Source organism: Canis aureus, chromosome 3, assembly GCF_053574225.1.
Source record: "Canis aureus isolate CA01 chromosome 3, VMU_Caureus_v.1.0, whole genome shotgun sequence".
In the NCBI taxonomy this organism is placed as follows: domain Eukaryota; kingdom Metazoa; phylum Chordata; class Mammalia; order Carnivora; family Canidae; genus Canis; species Canis aureus.
The window spans coordinates 18,618,732-18,639,819 of record NC_135613.1 but is presented as its reverse complement, the minus strand read 5'-3'; the positions used below and the strand labels follow the sequence as shown (position 1 = coordinate 18,639,819).

Genomic DNA, 21,088 nt, shown 5'->3' with positions numbered 1-21,088 from the left:
CAGAAAGCTCCGAGCAGCCAAACGAGGCCTGGGATGCTTGGGGCCCATCCCTGGGGATCTGGAGGGGCTTGTTCTGTGCACTCCTAATTGCCTCATTTCACGTGGTGTCTTGAGAAGCCACAGCCTTCTTGGAGGCAGGCAGAGTATAATCTTAAGACAAATAAACACAATAGTTATCGGGGAAGCAAATGCTGGCAGCCATTGCTGGTGTCTTTCAAAAAAGAAGTGGGAAATCCCTGATTGTTCTCGGCTCAGATCTTGCCTGAGGGGGCTGCAGGCTTCCATCCAAGGGTTCTAGGATGTGTAACAAGGGAACTCTTACACACTGGCTGCTTGTGTGACAAGGGAACTCTTACACGCTGGCTGCTTATGCACAAACCCATTGATCTTTCTCCAAGGAAGCTGGCCTGAGGTGGGATCACTAGCATCACCAAAAATCTGCTCTTGAAAACTCAGGTCCACACAAAAACCTGCACGTGGATATTTACAGCAGCTTTGTTCATAATTGCCCCAAACCCGGCAATCAAGATGTCCTTCAGTAGGTGAATGGATAAATAAACTGGTACATATACACAGTGGAATATTATTCTGTGCTAAAAAGAAATGAGCTATGAAGCCCTGAAAAGACATGGAGGAACCTGAAATGCATATTACTAAGTGACAAAAGCCCATCTGAAAAGGCTATATATGCTGTATGATTCCAACTCTATGACATTCTGGAAAAGGCGAAACTATGGAGACCGTGAAAGATCAGTGGTTGCCACAGGTTCGGGGGGAGGGGGGGGGCAGATGACAGGCAGAGCATGGATGATTTTTAGGGCAGTGAAACTACTTTCATGATACTGTAGCGGTGGATACATGTCACTGTGCATCTGTCCAAACTCATGGACCCTAGGTAAAATTATGGGCTTTGGGTGACGATGGTAAGTCACTGTAGGTTCACCAACTGTACCAAAGGTACATTCTGGTGAAGATGCTGATATATGGGGACTGCTATGCAAGTGTGGGGGGCAGGGGCATATATGGGAGTACTGTGTGCCTTCCCCTAAATTTTGCTATGAACCTAAAACTGCTCTTAAAAAAAAAAATCTAAAAAAAAACAAAAAGCCCCAAACTATTCCCCCAAGGCAGAGAGGGGAAAGACAGGCTCAGTCATGTCAGGAAGCCAGGTGGAAAGGCAAAGTTCTGGAATGTGGACTCAGAATGCCTTGATCCCCACTAGGCTCTACAGCCCCCTCACCCCTGGGTGCCTTGGCTTTGCCACTGGTTTAATTATGATGGGTATGATGGTCTACATGGAAGCTGGGAAGCCAAGGACTTTCTAAGTGGTGGTTCTGGGCATGGAGGTGAAGCAAGCCTCCTAGTCCAAGTCCCCATGTGTGCATATGTGACACAGATTAACCACTGCATCAGTCCTACCCACAGGCATTCCACCTTATAAAATCCTGCCTAGAACAGAAAACAATCTACTTATGACACAATGAGAAGAGGTGAGAGTGAAAATATTTAACATCTGATACAGCATAGGACAGACAGATAGGAATGAGTGCTAGTTGTACAGAGCCACTCCAATCGTCCAGGTGCATTCTGCAGGACCCCTGCTCATGGTTATGAGTCACAATGGCCCCTTTTTTTTCATAAACAAAAGACCCCGTGTTTCTGTCCACCAGCATTCCAGACCAACGCCACATAACTGGTATTGTCAAATCAAATCGCGTATGTTGTACTGAAAAACAAAATCCAATAACCAACCCCACAGATTCTCTCTCATGCTTCCTGTTGTTTACAGTTTTCAAAATTAGGGTAATAGCTCATGGGTCCCAACAGATATATGTGAATGCCTAGGATTCTGGAAATCCGCAGATTTGAATCCAAAGATCTTTCCTCTCTTGAGTTCTCTACTACCCTTCCCTCTCTACCCAGTGTTACAGACCCACACAGATACCTTCTCATTCGCTTGTCAAGAATTTGCTCCAAGAAAAAACACAGTCCAGAATCCCTGCCCTTAAGGACCTCTCAGTTGATCGGGGAAATCAGACATGCCTATCGATTATCAGAATTTTGTGTGTATGGTATCTGCAGATGTGGAACCATGGGAGCCCAGGGAGAGGTGAACTAACTCAGCTATAGGGTCATTCAAGAAAACTTTGGAAAGTTACACGATGTTTGAGATGGGTTTTGAAGGGTGAATTGAGAATAGCAGTTTTATCAGGTGGAGAGACAGAGGTTGAGGGGGATGAGTCAGAAAGACTGGTTAGATCCAGATTATGGAGAGCCTTAACACCCGGCTGTTATGCCTGGATTCCCACTGGATAACTGAGGAATGCTGGGGGCTCACAGGCTTTGATTCCCCGAATACACGAGACATCGAGTAATCTAAAGTGTAAGAAGTGACTCACGGGACTGCCAGCAAGGATCGGGGTTGCTACGTGTCTCTCAACTAGGTGAGCCTTAAACAACCATGTCTTTCTGTTATCAATGCTGCTCTCACTGAATGAAGGAAGAGCCACACTACACTCCTCTTAGCTATCTCCTCTCAGGGACACAGGCCACAATGTGTTTTCTGCTGTCTGTGAAAAGCACTGCTAAATGTATGTTATCCAACAGAGGTCCATTTCTACACGCCATTTACTCAAGAGTCAAGAGGTTCCAAAACCCATCTCTTATCAAGCCTCGATGAGTTAGGTCCTGAAGTTGGGAGGGTAGGTGTGGAGTGATGCCATTTGCAGAGATCCAAGCAGACCCCAAACCACTTCTGCAGAGACAGGAGCACATGTCAATGACAATGTGACAAATCACAGAAGCTAGCGAGAGAAGCAATGGAGTCTTAGTGTGAGAATGTTGTTTGTTTACTCACTGGATCACTCACTTACTCAACAAACACTCACAGACAGGGTTCTGTGCTCTGTCTCCCGGAGATCGTGGGGAATGGGGGGGCACGGTGAGCACAAGGAGACAAAGTGCTGACTCTCCCATGGGGAGAAAGACAATCACTGATTTTGCTCCAAGTTGACTCTTGAGAAGCGAGTCGGAATTTGCTGGGCCAAGGAGATGGAGGGGGATCTGGGGGGCAAGAGGAAGACCTTATATAGGGAATGGTGGGAAGTGAGCCTGGCTACAGCTTGGTACACACAAGGGAAACAGCTGGGTGATGAAATCTAGAGAGCTAGACTGGGTTGGGACAGGCTGGGAACGCCACGCTAAAGGTATGTGCTTTGTCCCGTGGCCTTGGTCAGGTCAAGGGGCAGGCTGGAGATGTGGACACAGGAGAGGGACAGGCGGGGTTGTTCCCCAGCCAGGGCCACCTTAACAGGAACTGCTGAGGTCTGGGGAAGAGAGCTGAGGGCTGCTACCTCATGGAGCAGAGCGTCTGCAAACTCTAAAGTCTGACATGAATCTTCCTACAAAATAGGACGAATTTATACTGACACAGGCTACAACATACCCAAACCTCGAAAACACAACACTAAATGACAGAAGCCCAACACAAAAGGCCTCACAGTGTAGGACTGCACCTACACAAAACATCCAGAAGAGGCAAGTCCATAGAGACCCAAAGCAGGTGAGAGGTGGTCAGGGGCTGGGGGAGGGGACAGGGAGCATCTGTGGCCTCGGGAGGTGATGTGAGTGTGGGGCGTGACACAGAAGTGGGGCTCGTGAAGCACTAAAGGCCACTGAGGTGTATACTTCACGCTGGCTAATTTCATGTTATGTGGATTTCACCCCAATTAAAAAGTCTAAATGCAGTGAATTCTAAGAATTTTACAGACATGAGGATGATGGTGGGTGCAGGGGCTGACAGCCTCCATTCTTCCTCAAGTGAGGGCCTGGGCCACCCAGGAAGGCTCCCATGTATGAGTGTGCAGGCCCCACAGACTGCACTCCAGGCAGCAGTGGCGTCCCCTTCCAGGACAACGAGGGGGAGAGCTGGGGTCTCAGGCGGCTCCCTCCTTCAGAGGCCTTTTAAGGAGCAGAAATCATCTCCTGGCTTCTAATCATGTGTTAATAATTCAGATGATGGATGACCCTGGGCTGGTCCACATAGGATGAAACAGAGTTCATGTCCAAGAGTGTCAGCCTCCCTCAGAGGAGGAGCCAAGCCATCGGTGTTACCAATCAATCGGTGTCCACACACTCCCAACCCCAGGTCAATAGCCTCAGCAATTTCCATGAAAACTTGATGACCACTTTAGGTAAAAACAGGGTCATTCTTACACAGAGAAAGATGATTTTATACACACACACACACACACACACACACACACATACACACACACAGCCTTTTACTCAGCTTGAAATAAATAATCCAGAAACAGGATTAAGAGTCTGCTTCCTGAGCTTCAGACTCAAGGTTTATTCATTTATCAAATATTTATGGAGCGCTTCCTGTGTGCCACAGAAGTGCTTCCAGCATGTTCTGGGTGTTGGGGACACGTCATCAAGCAAAACAAGGCTCCTTGCCTATGTGGAGGGCTCATGTTTTAGTGACTGCTTGTTGGTCACCACCACCCTGATGACCACCAGGCTCCTCCAGACCACCAGCCAAGCCACACTTACCCCGTGGGCTCTCCCACTGTCCTCCCAGGTCTGGCTGGTGGCAACCATGTCTACTAGTTGGCCACGTGCAAAACCCAACTGCTCTGTCATACACAGTAGCCTCAACGCCTGAATTTAGTGAGTCACCAGGGTCAAATCCAGCTGCTACTTGCCCCTTCAATTCACCCACACTTTCCTGTATCCTCTGTTCCGGTTCTGTCTCCTCTTGTTTTTCTTCTGGAATACTGCAAAGGCTTCCTGTCTGGATCTCCTGATTCCAGACATACTGTCTTCCAAACACTTCTTCCTAAAGCTTTCTTCCTAAAACACAACTCACTCACCTAGCTCCTCTGCCCAATGATTCTGGATGGCCCTGGTCTGCCTTTGAGAGAGAAGTCCAAGCCCTTTGGCCCTGGGACTTGAGCTTCCAGTAGGAAGTGAAGCTGCTTCCTGGCCTTCAAAATGGTGTGAGATAATAACTGCTGTTTTTAAGTCAATACAAAAGAATTACCAGATGGTCTTTCCCAGACCCCATGTGGGAAGGGTGTACCTGGAGGTACTTGCACAAGGACGGGGGTGGGAGGGGGATGAGGAACTGTGGATCCAAAGAAAAGTATCGCCAAGCAGCCCCAGTTCTAAAGAACAGGGAAAGGAGAGACTCGCTGCTCCCTCCACATCCTTGACCTGACTGTAGGAAGCTCTGCTGGCAACTTCCATTGTGTGGTGGTGGGCCTCCCTGCCCAGGGACAAATTTTCCCCACGATGTATTTTTACAAAGCAAAACTGGGCACCGATTGAGAAAGAATTCAGATTTAGCCTAGGACAGTTGCTCAACAAATAGTGAGAAGAGACGGGTGGCCGATTGTAGTCAGGGTCAAAGAACAGAGCTGTCTTTGCTGCTGTGGGGGACCGCAGCTGTACGAGGGGCCCACGGCCCCGACCTCGGGGGCAGGACTTGTGACAGCAGGAGGGTACGTTCACATAGACAGGGGGCCTGGGACCTTCCCAGTGCTGCCCGCCATCGGTGGGGAGACAAAGGGGCCAGGCAGCCCAGATGTTGGCAGGATCTCGTTCACTGGCCTGGGAACAATCCCCCCTTTCACTGCCCCGTCAGGCGGCCAAGGTCAGAGGCAACGCCAGCCAGAGCTTACCCTCTGAGTGCCAAGGCCCTTTAGAAAAATTTTAATAATTTTAGATAGAAATGTCTCCTCTTTCTGAGCTTTGACAGACCATGGAGAATACCCTTTGCCCTTTTCTTGATGACATAATCGCCACTGGGAGCATCTGTTACCGCACACTGCCACCGTCAGGAGCTCCCGAAGCAGTGGTGAGCTGCTGGCCCCCTGCCGTGACCGGCCCCAGCCGCTGTGCATTTTGCGTCTTCTCTTTCGATCATCTATCTTCCCCTCCTTCTCCCCAGACCTCAGGCTGTCAGGTATTCTGCTCTTCGAGGACAGAGTGTTGGTCCCTCAAAGTCTCCCTGCGTCCTCCTAACTCATGAGCTACACCTACTTCCACAGTCTCAGCAACCCCAGCCATATGCTCGTGGCCTGCGCCCAAGGGTGTGATGGAGTGAAGGGGGTGAGCTCAGCGTGAGGCAGCTCCCACCTCGCGGGGTGCTTCTTCCTGGGGTTCTGGGCTGTGTTTGGGATCAGTGTGGTCTCCGAGTAAGTGAGGCGTTCCTCTGTGGAGCGGTAGCAAGGTCCACCACTACCTCAAAGAAAACACTCCCACTGAGCACCAGGGAGTAATCAGGGCCACGGACCACCTTCTCAGGCAGGCCTCTGCGGGAGCCCTTCCTGGTACCCACCCCTCCAAACTTACCTGTCCTTCTCAAGCTCAGTCTAAGTGATTTTTAGAAACAGTGCCTCCGGGGTGCCTGGGCGGCTTGGCGATTGAGCATTTGCCTTCAGCTCAGGTCGTGATCCCGGGGTCCTGGGATCAAGTCTCGATCAGTCTCCCCACAGGGAGCCTGCTTCTCCCTCTGCCTATGGCTCTGCCTCTCTGTCTCTCATGAATAAACAAAATCTATGAAAAAAACAACAACAAAAAAAACAGTGCCTAGGCCTCGTCCAGCTCAGAGAAATGGGGGCTGAACCGGCATGTCAGCAAAGAAACATTCCAAGGAGGAACTCCCAGGGCCACCGCGCTGAGCCCTGGAGCATTCCTACAAGTGGGGAGCAGTCTCTCAGCTTCCAGGCCCTATATGGCAGAGGCAGGGAACAGGAGCTAAAGGCTCTGTCTGGGCTTTGGGGGTCAGACTCCCTGGGTTCTGCTGCTTGGATGCTGTTTGATGTGAGGTAGGTGGTTCCAACACAGTGCCTCAGTTTCCCCATCTGCACCTACTTCGGGGTGTTTTGTGAGGGTTAAAGATAACACTGTTCCTAAAAATACAAAGCTCAGCATTTCCCCTCCTAGGTATACAGCCCAAAGAGCTGAGAGCAGGGACTCAAGCACGACACTGACAGCAGTATCATCCACAATAACTCAAAGGTAGAGACAGCCCACATGCGCCAGTGCCAGAGGAATGGCCACACCAAATGTGCTCCATCCAAGCAGTAGAATATTAACCAGCCATAAAAAGAAATGAAGGACTCGCGACAACATGGATAAACCCTGAAAACGTCGCACTGAGTGGAAGAAGCCAATCACAAAGACCGTGTGTTTATGAGCTAAAGTATTTGGAGTTTCCAGAACAGGTAAAACCAGGGGACAAAACACAGACTGGTGGTTGCCAGGAGCTGGAGGAGGGACGCAGGGGGACATGAGCAGTGACTTCTAATGGGCACAGAGTTTCCTTCTGGAGTGGTAAAAATGTTCTGCAATCCGAAGAGGTGGTTGCACAACATCATTCACTTTAGGATGATTAATTTCACGTTAAGGGAATTTTATCTGAATTTTTAAAGCCTTAGCTCAGTGCCCAGCACAAAGCGCACCATGTCAGAGGTTCTGGTGCCAGGAGCCCTGGACATCCCTCCTCACTGAGTGCTGGGGTCCTGTGTGTTCTGGGAACTGGTCTGGTCATAGCTGTGCCCTCATGGCATTGCTAAGGTAAGGAAATGAGAAAATGAATGCCAGTGCCCAACACAGTACCTGGCACATGAGTAAAAACCCTCAGTTCATGATGGTGATGGCATCTGCAAAAGTGGGAAGAGGTGGGAGGCATGTGGCAGCTGATAAAGCAGGTGGAGGTGCCCCCAGACTCTAACCCTCTCGGCCTGCAAGGGCCCTAAGAGAAGGAACTCTTACGAACCCGAAGATCTTGACAAGTTGAGCTCTACCTGAAACATTTGTTCCTTGGAAAGACAACCAATGACACATCTATCTCAGCTTTGTACTTCGGAAATCTTTTCTTTTAAAAGCAGAATACTTTCTTCAAGAGAAATATTTGTCTGGAGTCCCAACAGATTAAACATAAAGCCCCCTCAGGGGGCAGGGGTGCTCAGTAGGGCCTGGGACTCTCCCATTCTGCTCTGGTTTAGGAATAAGCCCATGTCTCCTCCCATCGTCCCAAAATAGGACCCAACCCTAAAACAGGCCCAGCAGGTTTCTGTTGATCCCTTCAGTAAGGAGGCTCAAGGTGAACCATTTTCCCTAAGGAAAAGAATTGCTTTCAAGGCAGAAACTGCCTTCCAGAGTCTGGAGGGCTGTCCTGGATGACGAGAGGATACTAGAGTTGTGGGTGGCTCAAGTGAAAGTCTGGAATATCTGTCTCCCAACTCCTGGCCAAATGCTCTTTTCCCCCCATTCCACCAGCCAGCATGGAGAAGGGAGAAGGACGCTGCAGGAGAGGTCAGCTGATGCTGAGTGACGTGGGACCTCACAGGCGGTGGGTGGCTCCAGGGCAGCAGGTGGCTTGAAGGGCTCACCTCTGTCATCATCCTTCCCCAAGGACCAGTGTGGAGGGAGATCTGGCTTATCTGCAATGGCACATGCCTGCAGCCAGCACAGGCAGGGAGCAGGTGTTGCTGCTTCCAGGTCTCAGCCCCCAGAGAGGGCTACCAAGCATGCCTGCACACAGCCTTCTGCAACATCTCCCATGTGGAAAAGCCCAAGGTGTCCTTATCCGACTGCTCAGGAAAAATATCCTACACAGTAGCCTATCCATGAAGACTTCATACTTTCTGGGCTGAAGGAACTGGGGGAAGGGATGGGGAAATCCACAAGGACAGCTCTAACGTGGGTTCCAAAAGGAGATCATTTTTTGGATGAAAAAGGAAGGAAGGAAGGGAGAGAGCCCATGGACAAATACATTTAGAGAACTGCTACTCCCCTCACTGAGATCTACAATTCACAGTAACATATTAAAGGCACTGAGAAGTCCTGCAGCCACAAAACCTGCCTATGCTGTTTCTACGTCACACAATCTTTGGTTGCATTTGTTTTGTCGTGGTGCTGGTAGTTGTTATTTTTTACTTTCTGCTAGCACCCCTATTAACATTATATAACAAAGCTCATTTTAGGAGATACTAGTTTAAGACATTCCCGGCACCACCAGGAAGGCAGGGGTTGGAGATGAGGGTGGTAGTTCATTTATTTGGGAAGAAGTCCTTAACAGCATGAAAAGACCACAGCCCTTCTTAAGAAATTCTGAGGCACTACCTTAGCTCTTGGAAAATGTCCAAATCCCTCTGGGTGGTGTTGGAAGCCTGGATTATGGGGTGCAGTTCTCCCCAGGAGTGTCACACCCACCCAGCCCCACTCCCTGCTGCTCTCCTCTCCTTTCACAGGTGAGGACCTGACCTGGCATTCCATGCTAAGAATCCACTGTGTCTCTAACAATGTCCCTTCAGAAAAAGCCCTTGTAATAATTATCTAAGCTCACCACACGTGCAAAAGTTTTCAGAATTAAGAAAAATCACACATTTATTTCCCAAAATTGGTATATGAAAGGGGAAGTGCAGCATTACAGTGCCCACATCACAGATGAGGAAACAAAAGCTGACACATCTCAGTGTCATTGGGATTTCCCACTCTTGATCTCTCCTGGACCCTCACCCTGAGTGGAGCCCCTGGGCTTGCTGGCAGATTGGATCAAAGGACTCACACAATTGTTCCATCTTGGTGCTCCAGAGAGAATTCATCAAGTGGTGTCTCCTACTCCCCCGTTATATGTACACAACTCCAAAATGCTCTCATTTTCCAAATCAATGTTATGGCCTGTTATTCCCAGGATAGCGGTTGAGAGCAATTAAAATATTCCCCTGCCTTTCCTTTCTGAAGACAGGCATGACCTGTACATTGTATGGACAATGTGAAGGTTAATGCTAGGAAAGACCCAGTACTCATATGACTCAGGGCTGGGATGGTCACTGACTAGGTGAGATGCTGCATCTAGTGTGCCAAAGTCCCCAGGGAGAGCAAGGAAGAGACTTTATATGCAGCGTCCTTCACCTTGAATGAACGAATGGTAGTGACTACAGTGGTGCAGGTGATGGGCATGGCAGTGACGGTAGTGGTGGAGGCAACGGGGATGGTGGTGACAGTAGTGGTGGAGGTGACGGGCATGGTGGGGACAGTAGTGGTGGAGGTGATGGGGATGGTGGGGACTGTAGTGGTGGAGGTCACAGGGATGGCGGTGACGGTAGTGGTGGAGGTGACAGGGATGGCGGTGATGGTAGTGGTGGAGGTGACGGGGTAGTGGTGACTAGTGGTGGAGATGATAGGGATGGCGGTGACGGCAGTGGTGGAGGTGATGGGGATGGTGGGGACTGTAGTGGTGGAGGTCACGGGGATGGCGGTGACAGTAGTGGTGGAGGTGACAGGGATGGCGGTGATGGTAGTGGTGGAGGCGACGGGGATGGTGGTGACAGTAGTGGTGGAGGTGACGGGCATCGTGGTGACAGTAGTGGTGGAGGTGATGGGGATGGTGGTGACGGTAGTGGTGGAGGTGACGGGGATGGCAGTGATGGTAGTGGTGGAGGTGACAGGGATGGCGGTGATGGCAGTGGTGGAGGTGATGGGCATGGGGGTGATGGCAGTGGAGGAGGTGAAGGGCATGGTGGTGATGGTAGTGGTGGAGGTGATGGGCATGGCAGTGATGGTAGTGGGGGAGGGGAGGTGATGGGCATGGCAGTGATGGTAGTGGTGAAGGTGACAGGCATGGCAGTGACGGTAGTGGTGGAGGTGACGGGGATGGTGGTGACTGTAGTGGTGGAGGTGACGGGGATGGTGGTGATGGCAGTTGGTAGTGATGGTGGTGATGGTGATGGTAGCAGTGGTGGTAACTGTGGTGGTGATCACAGCCTCAGTAGAGAACAGCCTCCACTGTGGCCAAGTGCTTCTTGAGCTTCACCAAATTTAACCCATGCTATCACACTTCAATTTATAGCTGAGAACACCAAGGCTGAGGGACACGGGGACCTCTCAAAGCCAAATAGTTTGTAAGTCATGGGAGTGGGACCCACAACTGTACCCAACTCTAGATCCTGTGCTCTGAGTCCCTGTCTACACTATTTCACATAATTGTACAGCACAGCGCAGTGGTTATGACATCAGGCTCTGGTAAGAGGCCACTAGTGTTTGAATCCTGGCTCTGCCTCTCACTAGCTGCATGCTGAGCAAGTTATGCACCTCTCTGCCTTGATTTCCTCATCTAGAATGGACATAACCACATTTCATCAGTTCAAAGATACACAGTTGAACCTCCCTTAAAGCTGGTTGGGTAGCAAGGCTCTGGCTGCATTCTTTTCTCTCTCCAAGGTACATAAAAGAATGGGGAATCTTACAAGCATCAGGGTCGCAGATCTGGTGGAAGACGGTAGCACCGATCCCAGAGGGTTGTTACAGGGACTAGGCGAGGTAACATACACTGAGTGCTTAGAATAGCACTAAGTACAAAATAAGCATTTATATTTGTTCTTATGTTTTAGAAATGAGCTGTCAGTAAAATTTATTCAGGTGTTCATTAAGGGATCAGAATGGTCAGACCTTGAGTCAGACCCTTTGCTGGAAACATGTCCTTCTCTGAGACTGGCACAGACCCCTCCCCTCACATGCGCAGCTCCCATAGCTAGGATGTGCCAGAGGCAGGACTTGAACTGAGAACTCCAAAGCACCCACACAAAGCTCAAAACACTCTGGCTGGGGCTGCACTGCTGTCACGATGGCAGTAAATCAGGCATCCCTGGGGGCACCGGGCGAGTAGGGGAGGGAAGCAGGGAGGGCGTGTCCTCGGGCCCTGGCTGCAGCCTCCAGGGCCACTCATCGTGGTGTTTATTCTGCACTCATGGATGAAGTCAGCCGCCGTGTGGGACCTTCCTTCCTGGGGCCCCGATCATCACCCAGGAGACCCATTGGCTTAACTTGGAGAAAAGTTCCCTGCAGCCTCGAGTCACTGCTGCCTCAAGCCTCCTGGAAAAGCTAGATTGGTGACAGCTTTGTAGTCGTCTCTGCAGGCAGTGTGGAAGGTGAGGGCTAGGGAGTCGGTGCCAGGGTCAGTTCAGTCCAAATCAGCATCACAGGAACGTTCTGAGCCTGGAAAAGCTGGAGAGGAAGCTCAGGGACCCTGTCCCACTGCTGTGCAATGCGACATGGGCTCATGCCTGGCTATTTCTGTGCCTCAGTTTCCTCCTCTGTCCCCTGTACATTTGTTGTGCAGATTAAAAAGATAATCCAGGTAAAGTGTTTAGCATGTGCTCAGTACATCTTAGTTATCTTAAAAAGAACTCTCCTTGAGTACATTCCAGAATTACAGGGCATGCCTCCTTCAACTCTATAAAATGGGAGCAACAAATATCCCCCCTCCCAGAGGGTGGGATGAGATGGGGATGAGAAAGATCTCGGCAGATGGCGACAACACCTTATAAAATGTTTCTCCAGCAACCACTTAATGAGCACCTACTGTGCACTGAGTCCTGGGGACCCCAGGGGACGATACAGTCCTTGCCCACATGACCTTACACTGGGTCCATTCTAATACTCAGTCGTACTAGAGTAAGTTCCAACTGTGCTGAAACGTATTTACTCGTATGTCTGTGAACCCCTAAGAGTAGGGATGGTGACAGAGCCCTAGAGGTCACCTACGCATCCCTCACACCGAACAGTGTCTGGCACATCAAACCTACTCGCAGATGGGTAAGTAGATGAGGCAAATTGAGGGGCTATTTCAGTTCAAAATCAAAGCCTCTTTCTTAACCTGACCTCCCCTTATCTGCTCACCACCCCTTCAGTCCCCTGTCAATTTTTTAGTGCCTGAAAGTTTCCCAGTATGTCCAGGACAAAAGCCTTCAGTGGCTTCCCACGATTCACCAAACCATCACCTTCTCCTGCTGGATTATAGACACCACGAGCCCAGGATGGGGCCTGTTCCAGTCCAGCTGAATCAACAGCAGTGCCAGGTGCTGAACCTGCTGGCCAGTGGGAGGTCTCCCAGGGCTGGGAAGGGTGTCCAGGCCAGGTGGCGGGCAGCATGGGGCAGGGCAAGCAGTAGGGGGGGTGAGTGGTCAAGGGAGAAGCTGGCAGTCTGGACAAAGGGGCTGCGGGGTTACAAGGAGACTCTGAGATGAAGGCAGATTCGCAGCCTCCAGCAGGATGCTAAGCATGGGGAACTGAGACAGGTGGGCTCCTCAGGCTCTCAGATGGGCGTCCCTGAGCTGGGCAGCCCTGGCGGTGCCCACCCTCTAGATCAGCGCCGTCCAGCTGACCTTTCTGTAGTGATAGAAAGGTTTTGTACCTCCGCCATCCAATTATAGTGGCTACTGAGCACATGAAATGTCACAAAACCTGCATTGGGGTGGAGGGGGCAGGGTGGTCAAAATGCTGATTGGCCTGGGACAAGGGGTTTCCCAGAAAGAGGGCCTTCTGGTGCTAGAACAGGGAAGTCCCAGCTGGTCACCGACCTTGACTATGTCACTTTCCATGAGAAGCATTAGGTTGATTTCACAACCATCCACTGGGAACCTTGGGCCCCTCTGACTATGGCTTCAAGTCACCAGGCAAGCCAGGGCCACAAAGAAATAGCCTGGATTTGAAATCAGACTGAATCGAGTTTGAGATCCCAGCTCAACCACTGTCAGCAGGCACCAGTAACAGGTGCTCCATGGTACCTCAGTTGCTTGTCTGTAAATAGGGGCAGGAAGACTCCTTCCCGGGGCTGTCGTGGGGAGAACGATGAAATGCAAGTGCCTGCGCACAGTAAGTGCTCTAAACACTGGTTCCTGCCCCCTCACTGTTGCCACTATGAAAGGCCCAGAAGAAAAGCAAGTGACAACTTAGAATAAATGGAAGAACTCAAAATAACTCACTTAACTAAAAACCCTGCCCCCACCCCATCCCATGAAATTCGCAAGGGGGTAGGGGGGCTCTTCCCAAGACTGCGCCCCCAGAGTCTGGCCTCGCAGTGGGAGGGCTCCTCCCACAGTGCTCCTGCCCACTGAGCGAGAGTGCTAACAGGGGCTGCGTGCTGCTCTGGGCAGGTTCAGGGTGGACTCAGCAGCCCAGCAGGAGGCTGATGTGATGGGCAGATGGGAAGATGAGTCTGAGGCGGCTGCCAGAGTTCACCATTCTGGAGATCCAAGAAAGAGATAGCCGCTTCAGATGGTGAGCTCAAGGTCTCTGAAGCCTTGAGAAGAACATGCAAAAAAGCCCTGGGCAAAGAAGGAGGGGAACAGCCCGAGGACCAGCCAGGACACTACATCAAAGTGTCCTGGGCTGGTGCCCAGGGTCGGGCCAAGGGCGTCCTGGTGAGGGAGTCCACCAAAAGGCTAATAATGGTGGAGCTCTTCCCAACACCCTTCCTCCTGAGAGATGAAGGCTGAGGGGGCTGGGGCAGGGGAGCACCTGGCAGGTCATGTGAGCACAAGTCTGCTGGTTCAAGAAGAGGCTGAGATTGTTGCTGGGCATCAAGGAGAAGCTCCGGGGGCGGGGGGGGGGGGGGTGGTGGTGGCAGGGTATGGCCAACCAGGGCAATGAGGGGGGCACACGCCAGCCCACACTGTGTGCCCACTAAACTCTGCACTCTGGGTCACCAGGAAGGGAGCCACATGAGCCCACACCTCCCTGCAACACCTTTTTTTTTTTTCTTCAATAAATATTTTTAGAGCAATTTCAAGTTTACAGAAAAATGGAAAGAGAGCATGGAGAGTGTACCCCATGCACCATGCTCCACACCCCCTTTTTACACCAGTGTGGTGCATCTGTTCACTACTACGGAAATAATATCGATGCATTACTATAACCTAAGTTCACACTCTATTCTGGCTTTTACTGCACATTCCTTTTTGGTTCTAGGATCCCATCCAGGATACCCCACAACACTTAGTCGTCATATCACCTTAGGCTCGCTCCTCTGAGCTGTGACAGTTTCTTAGACTTTTCTTGTTCTTGATGGCCTGGACCGTTTTGAGCAGTTGCGGGTTAGGTGTTTTGCAGAATGGCCCTCAACAGAGATTGGACTGATGGTTTTCTCAGGATTAGATGGGGCCTGTAGTTTTTAGCAAGAAGGCCCCAGAGGTCCAGCACCCTTTTTCCTCACATCATAGCTGGGGCACACGCCCTCACATGACTTGTCACCGCTGCTGATGACTGTGACCTACTGGCTGAGGGATGTCAGTCAGGTTTCTCCACAGTAACATTATTCCTTTCTTTCCCTTGTCCATACTGTGCTCCTTGGAAGGAAGTCACTAGAAGCTTCTTAAGGTACAGCCAATACTAATCCTACCTCTTTACCAAAGCAAATGGCTCCAAGCTGTTAACTGCGGGGGTGTGGGGTGGGGTGGCGGTATGTAAAGAGCTCAGCATCTGGAGGGAGGTAAATCAGGCTGCCAATCTGAGTCCGACCATGTCCCTGTGAGCAGGTGAGTGACCTCAGCATCCGACTTCTGCTTCGCACCCACCAGATGGAATCACAGGAACATGCTGCAGGGTGGTCACAGGGACCGGAAGGCTCACCTTCAGAGCACCTGGCACCCGAAGGGGTTAGAAAATGTGCTCCTGATTGCTGTGGCCGTGGGGGTGGCAGTGGGGGTACGATGACCTGAAGACCCGTAGGGGGCACAGAAGGGGGCTGGGAACCATTTCCTCCAGAAATGGCGAGCAGATGTCTTCCTCAGACATGGGTTCTCACCACAGAAAGCCTCTTCCCTCCTCCCCACCTGTCCTTCCCCAGGGGCCAGTCCCCCGCCAACTCTGGCCGACCCAGCCTGATGAAGCAGTGTGCCTCACTCACTGGAAACACACCATGGGAAAGGGCCTTTTGGCCTCAGCCTCTTCAAAACCAACCCCCTCTCCCTCCTCAACCAAAAACATTCTACAGATGAGGACACTCAGGCGTGGAACAAGGCATCACCAGGAAGTGGTGGAGCCAGGTTCATTGTGCCTGCCCCAACGACAGTCGCTCCTGAAGGGCCAGGTCATGACCTTGGCATAGACGACATGGGGTGCAGGGATCAGCTGTCAGCACATGTGCAGCTGGTCACACACCTGGGTGCCAACTGTGGGCCCTCCTGACCCTCACCAGCTACAAAGTCGGGTGGCCACACAAGTAGAGGTTTCTAACATGGCTGCCCTCAGCTCAAATCACAGCAAATGAGGGTCAGGCCAAGTCCACCTGCAGAAGGGGCTCAGTTTCCCTGCTGTTGATTCTCCTAGGAAGACAAAGGAGGATTCCAGCATGGGCCTGGGTCACAGTAGGTCCTCAGTGAACGGATGCTGATGGACTGAGGCAGTGAGTGAGCAGTTACACGCACATAATAACAAACACTGACAGAGCACCTGCTACGCCCAGGTGCCACACCCGGCATGCTGCACATATTCAGTCAGTCACGTCCTCACCCCAAGCCTGTAAAGCAGGTTATCATTCCCACAGTGGGGGCGCAGTGGAGCAGCAGTGGCATGTGACAGATATGGCCCTTCCTGGTTGCCGGGAGCCAGCTGTGCACATCTCTTCCCCATTCTGCATGCAGTGGTCTTGCTCTGGCCATGGTAGGAGTATTTACACTGTAGAAATTGGTATCACTATGGATCAAGGCCTCTCCCCACCCCCCTAAAAATGCACCACTCCCCAGAAAGCAGATGCACAGCATACCACTGACTCAGATCCAGGTCACCTGAATCCTCATTCACGTTCTCTACTACCTGGCCACACTGCTCTCCCTGAGTGTGTGCATGATGGGTGTGCACGCATATGCACATGTCTGTGATGCTCTGTGCTTTGGGACTCTCAGGCTTCAGGAGAAACCCACACTCCCACGCTGAGGGTTCAGGTCCTTATGGGATAATTTGCTCCAATAAGCGAAAGCATTAGACGGCACCTGGCCCAGATAGGGATGTGCCTCTGTAACCCACTGGCCTCCCTGGCAGGACTGATCCTGTCTAATTAGCTCCTGCAGGCTATGACTTCTGGAAAGAAAGTCAAACTGAAGACCAGAGATGCCAGGAACGCCTGGGCCCCAGTCAACGTCCTCTCCTCTGCGACAGCCAGGGCTCAAATGGTGGTCTGAAGAGAAGCAGGAAGGAGAGCATGAAAGGAGAGCATGGCCTCAGGGGCTCGTTATCTCTAGATTCAAATTCTGCCTCCACCACTCAACATGAGATGTCACTTGAGCCCCTTCACCATTCTGAGCCTCCGATTTCTCACCTGCAAAATGGAGCAATAAGCCATCCCACATAGGTTGTCCAGATTGAGAGGAAACGTGCAGGAAGCCTGGCACACAGTAGGTGCTCATGAGTGGCAGCTGCTAACATTCTCAGTGGACACAAGGTGACGGCAGGAGAGAGCAGAGAAGGTCACCCAAAGAGCAACCAATTCAGAGAGGGATTACAGACCCAGGAGGAAGAGGCCTCACAAAAGCGCTGCAGGCACCTCTGTTCCTTGGAAAATGCATTATCATATTTCAATCTTTGCCAGTTTTCCAGGCGAGAAATTGCATCATATTTTCTTTTTAGTGCACATCTCTTTGATCATGGAGAGGCTGTTATTTTCTCATAGTTATTGGCCACAGTACTTCTCCTTTTGTGCTTTGCACACACCCCCACCCCCCACCCGGAGGCAGTCAGTTTCTCATTGATTCATGCAAACCTTTTGCGTATTAAGGTTATTTAACTCTTTATTTGTCAAATATGCTGCAACTGCATTTTCTCAGCTCATCATTTGCCTTTCAAATCGGTTTATGGTAAGGCTGATTTGTCTGTTTTTCCATGCCCAAGGGTCACTTTTTTATGTAGCCAGATCCAGTTCCCCTTTCCTTTGTGGTTTCTTGAACAGAAAGAGCCAAGGTTCAGGGCTCGTGTCGGCCTGTGAGGTTGATCCCCACTAATGTCAAAGTTTCCACTATCCTCCCTTCTCCGCTGGCGAGCTGAGGGCTGTGTCTGGGCCTCCTCCCACCAGGCCTGCAGCCTGTGGGGTCATTGCCCTTTCCCCTGGAGCTCCTGCCTGGCATGGACAGAGAGTGACTCACCCCCGAGACATGGGGCCCTCGTTCCGGGCCCTAGCCCAGTTGAGACGGGAGACACACGGCCCACAGGTTGCAGGGTGTCACCGAGCAGCCCCTCACCTGCAGATGGGGACACAGCTCCCTTCTGATGTCCACACCTCCAGTGGGCAGAGGACAGGCATTGTGGCCAGAGCCCCAGGGAAGAGCAGGGCGGGGACAACAAGCTGGAAGTCAGAGGCAAAGTGATCGTGTCACGGTCCACAGCAAACACCAGGGGGCAAGCATAGAGGTTCCCTCGCTCTCCTTCACTTGCCCTGGAAGGCAAGTCCCTGGCATGTCTCTGGGCCTCAGTTGACACATCTGTAAAATGTCCTCTCCTAGTGACTTCCAGCCTTAAAAAAAAAAAAAAAAATTTGAACCTGACACCAAACAACTCAGCATTCCTGAGTTGAGTACATTCAAGTTTTCTGGCCTCAATTCCACCCCAAAGAAAGCCTTGGACATGGAAATATGAGGAGGACCCTTTACCAGTCACTAACAAGTCAGTGCTCATGATGTGCCAAGGGCTGGGGATACAGCAGGGAACAAAACAGACGGAACTCCCTGCCTTCAGGCAGCTGACAGGGAAGCAATGAGTCAATAAAACCAACAAACTTAAACCGTGATCCAGTGTGACACAGGCTTCTCCTGGGCGACCTTCACACATACCCCCACAGCCTCATCCTTACGGAAGTGGAACCTGAGGCTCACAGAGGTGTTGTGAAGGGGTTTTCAGGGCAAGTCAGTCTGCCTTGCCTCCAACCGTGGGGCTGGAACTTCGGGGCAATAAGTAAATGCTCCCAGGGTCAGTTTTCTTGAGGCCCAAATATGCCTTACACAGATGCCACATGCAAGGATGAGGGGGTCCTGGCCTGCAGCATCAGTGCCTCCACCCCAGGCATGACACCCTTTGAGGTTAACGAGGACCCTCAAGGCCCTGTAGGCACAGCAAGAGCACCATGGCTGCTGCAGCACTTCCTCGGTGGGCTCTCACACCAGGCAGCAAAGATCTGAGAATGTAGCCTGGTGTTTCCCCAGTGAGCATCTACAGGACGGTTATGGCTGCAGGATCCTTCTCTCTGGGAGTGATAGGAGGGTTCAAGGTGTTACCTCCATACGTTCCTGTGCAATGATGGTACACAAGCCTGATGAACATTTGGGTATGAACACGTACACGGGACCATCACCCTGCACCCAGAAGGCTCCCTTGTGCCCCTTCCTGGTCAGTGTCCCCCAGAAATCACCATTCTTGTGACTTCCATTACTATAGGCCAGTTTTATCTGCCCCTGAACTTCATATAAATGGAATCGTGTAATATGTACTCCTCTGTGTCTGGCTTATTTTGCTCAACACCTTGTCTGTATTTATCATTGTTCACTGCTGTATAGTATTCCATTGTGTGATTATGCTATGGTTTTGTTTATCCACTCCACTACTGATGGGTATTTGGGTCATTTTCAACTTCAGACTAATTACTAAGGCTGCTTTGAACATTCTTGTTCGTGTCTTTTGGTGGATAAAGCACTCAATTCTCTTGGGACTATCATTAAGAGCAGGATTGCTAAATCCTAGGAGAAACAGGAATGAATGCATTTGAGCCTTGCCAAGACCTGGTAGGCAAGCAGCATGAGCCTCGCTGTATAGAGGAGGAAACAGAAAGGTTAAGTAACATGCCCAGGGTGATACAGTTAAACGGCAGCAGAGCTGGGACCCAAAGCTAGCTCTGCGTGGCTCCAGTTCCACGCCTCCTCCCAGCCTCACACGGGTGGGCGCCTGGAGTGATAGCTACTGGGGAGAGAGAGGACAGGGGAGGATAATGCTCCTTAACTCCCTGGAAGAACAGCGAGGCCCCAATCTGTCCCCAGGAGGCTAGGAGACCAGGTATGGGGGCCTGGCAGGCTGAGCAAACAGACATGCATGAATGAGGCCTAAGTCCACTCAAACCCCAAGCACATAATTTCATCTGGAAGCAAACGCATCCAGCCGCCCCGGCGCGCCCTCCTTCTTGGGGAGAGGGCAGCCTCCCATCAGAAGCGCCTTTGTCTCCCCCAGAGTGTCTGAGACAGAGTGGCAGAAGCCTCGCTTGTCTAAACAAATGACAGTCAACGGTCCCCCACGTCTCCTGCTGCCCGATTTCAGCCTCAAAGGACCAACTATTTCTCTGCTGCTCTAGTTTCTCTCCCGAAGCCTCCCGCTGGCTGTAGAGTGCCTGGAGCTGGACACACTCGGGTCCCAGTCCTGATACCCAGAGGAGGGAACGAGGTGGCACATCCACCCGTGTGACATCTGTGTCCATTCACTGCGCGCCGGCCCCAACACAGGGCTGTGGGGAAAAACGGGCGAGGCCGGCACATCCTGACAGAGCACAAGGTCTCCAAGGGGGATCAACAGAACCGCAGGTACCTGTGTGCCGAACACTACCTTCCCACTGAGCATGAATCAGAGGCCACGAGGCAAGTGAACTCTTCCTGGGCGAGGGGCACAAGCTGTGCAGCTACTGTCACCGTCACTCCCCCCATGAATGTCCCTGCCCCCCACTGGCGGTGGGGTCACCATGGTTACCATAGGAAGCTGCGCACACATACTAGAACCCTGTCTGGTAACCATGGTGACTGGTCCAGCGGTCGGCATGTACCCTAAGCCTGGCCATATGGGGTGCTTTCTTGGGAACCTGGAGACGAGAGTGAGAAAGAGCAGAGTCTCCTTCCTTTCCAGTGTGGAGCCAGGCTTCCAGGCCCTGCCCCAATCGCCTTCCCACAGCTCCCCCCAGTTAGGCTGTTATGATCTGCATGTAGAACTGGGAAGGTTATCTGGAGGCAGTACACTTCGGTAGGTCTTGGAGGATGCATAGGAGTTTACACAGTAAAGACTAGGAAGAAATGTTCCTCTCCTCTGAGTAAGCCCAACGGTGCCCAGAAGAACCAACTTCCCTTTGGAAGGTGGGTCATGAAGTCAAAGCCATCTCTCTATGCTCAGATGGGGCCCAGACTCTGGGCTGAAGTTCACGGTACTGCCCTGATGTTGGTCCCAGTAAGGACTTTCTACAGATGCCATGATTAACTGTTCCCTTTCCACCTGACTCCCAGAACTGAGCTCAAGAACGTCTTGAGCTCCCTCCTGGAACATTCAGGCCCTCACC

The 21,088-nt window shown here is 51.5% G+C and overlaps 1 protein-coding gene across 3 annotated transcripts in view; it reads right to left on the bottom strand.

The window, feature by feature from the left end:
* Positions 1-21,088, bottom strand: part of CMIP (c-Maf inducing protein) — a 231,038-nt gene that overhangs the window by 106,687 nt on the left and 103,263 nt on the right. The window contains exon 1 of one of the 3 annotated variants that reach the window (XM_077890966.1): positions 20,353-20,400. The exons of the other annotated variants lie outside the window; for them this stretch is intronic. Within the exon in view, the coding sequence (XP_077747092.1) occupies positions 20,353-20,385 (33 nt within the window). The 5' untranslated portion in view covers positions 20,386-20,400. Of the gene's footprint in view, positions 1-20,352; positions 20,401-21,088 lie in introns of those variants that run through there. 3 annotated transcript variants of the gene reach the window in all.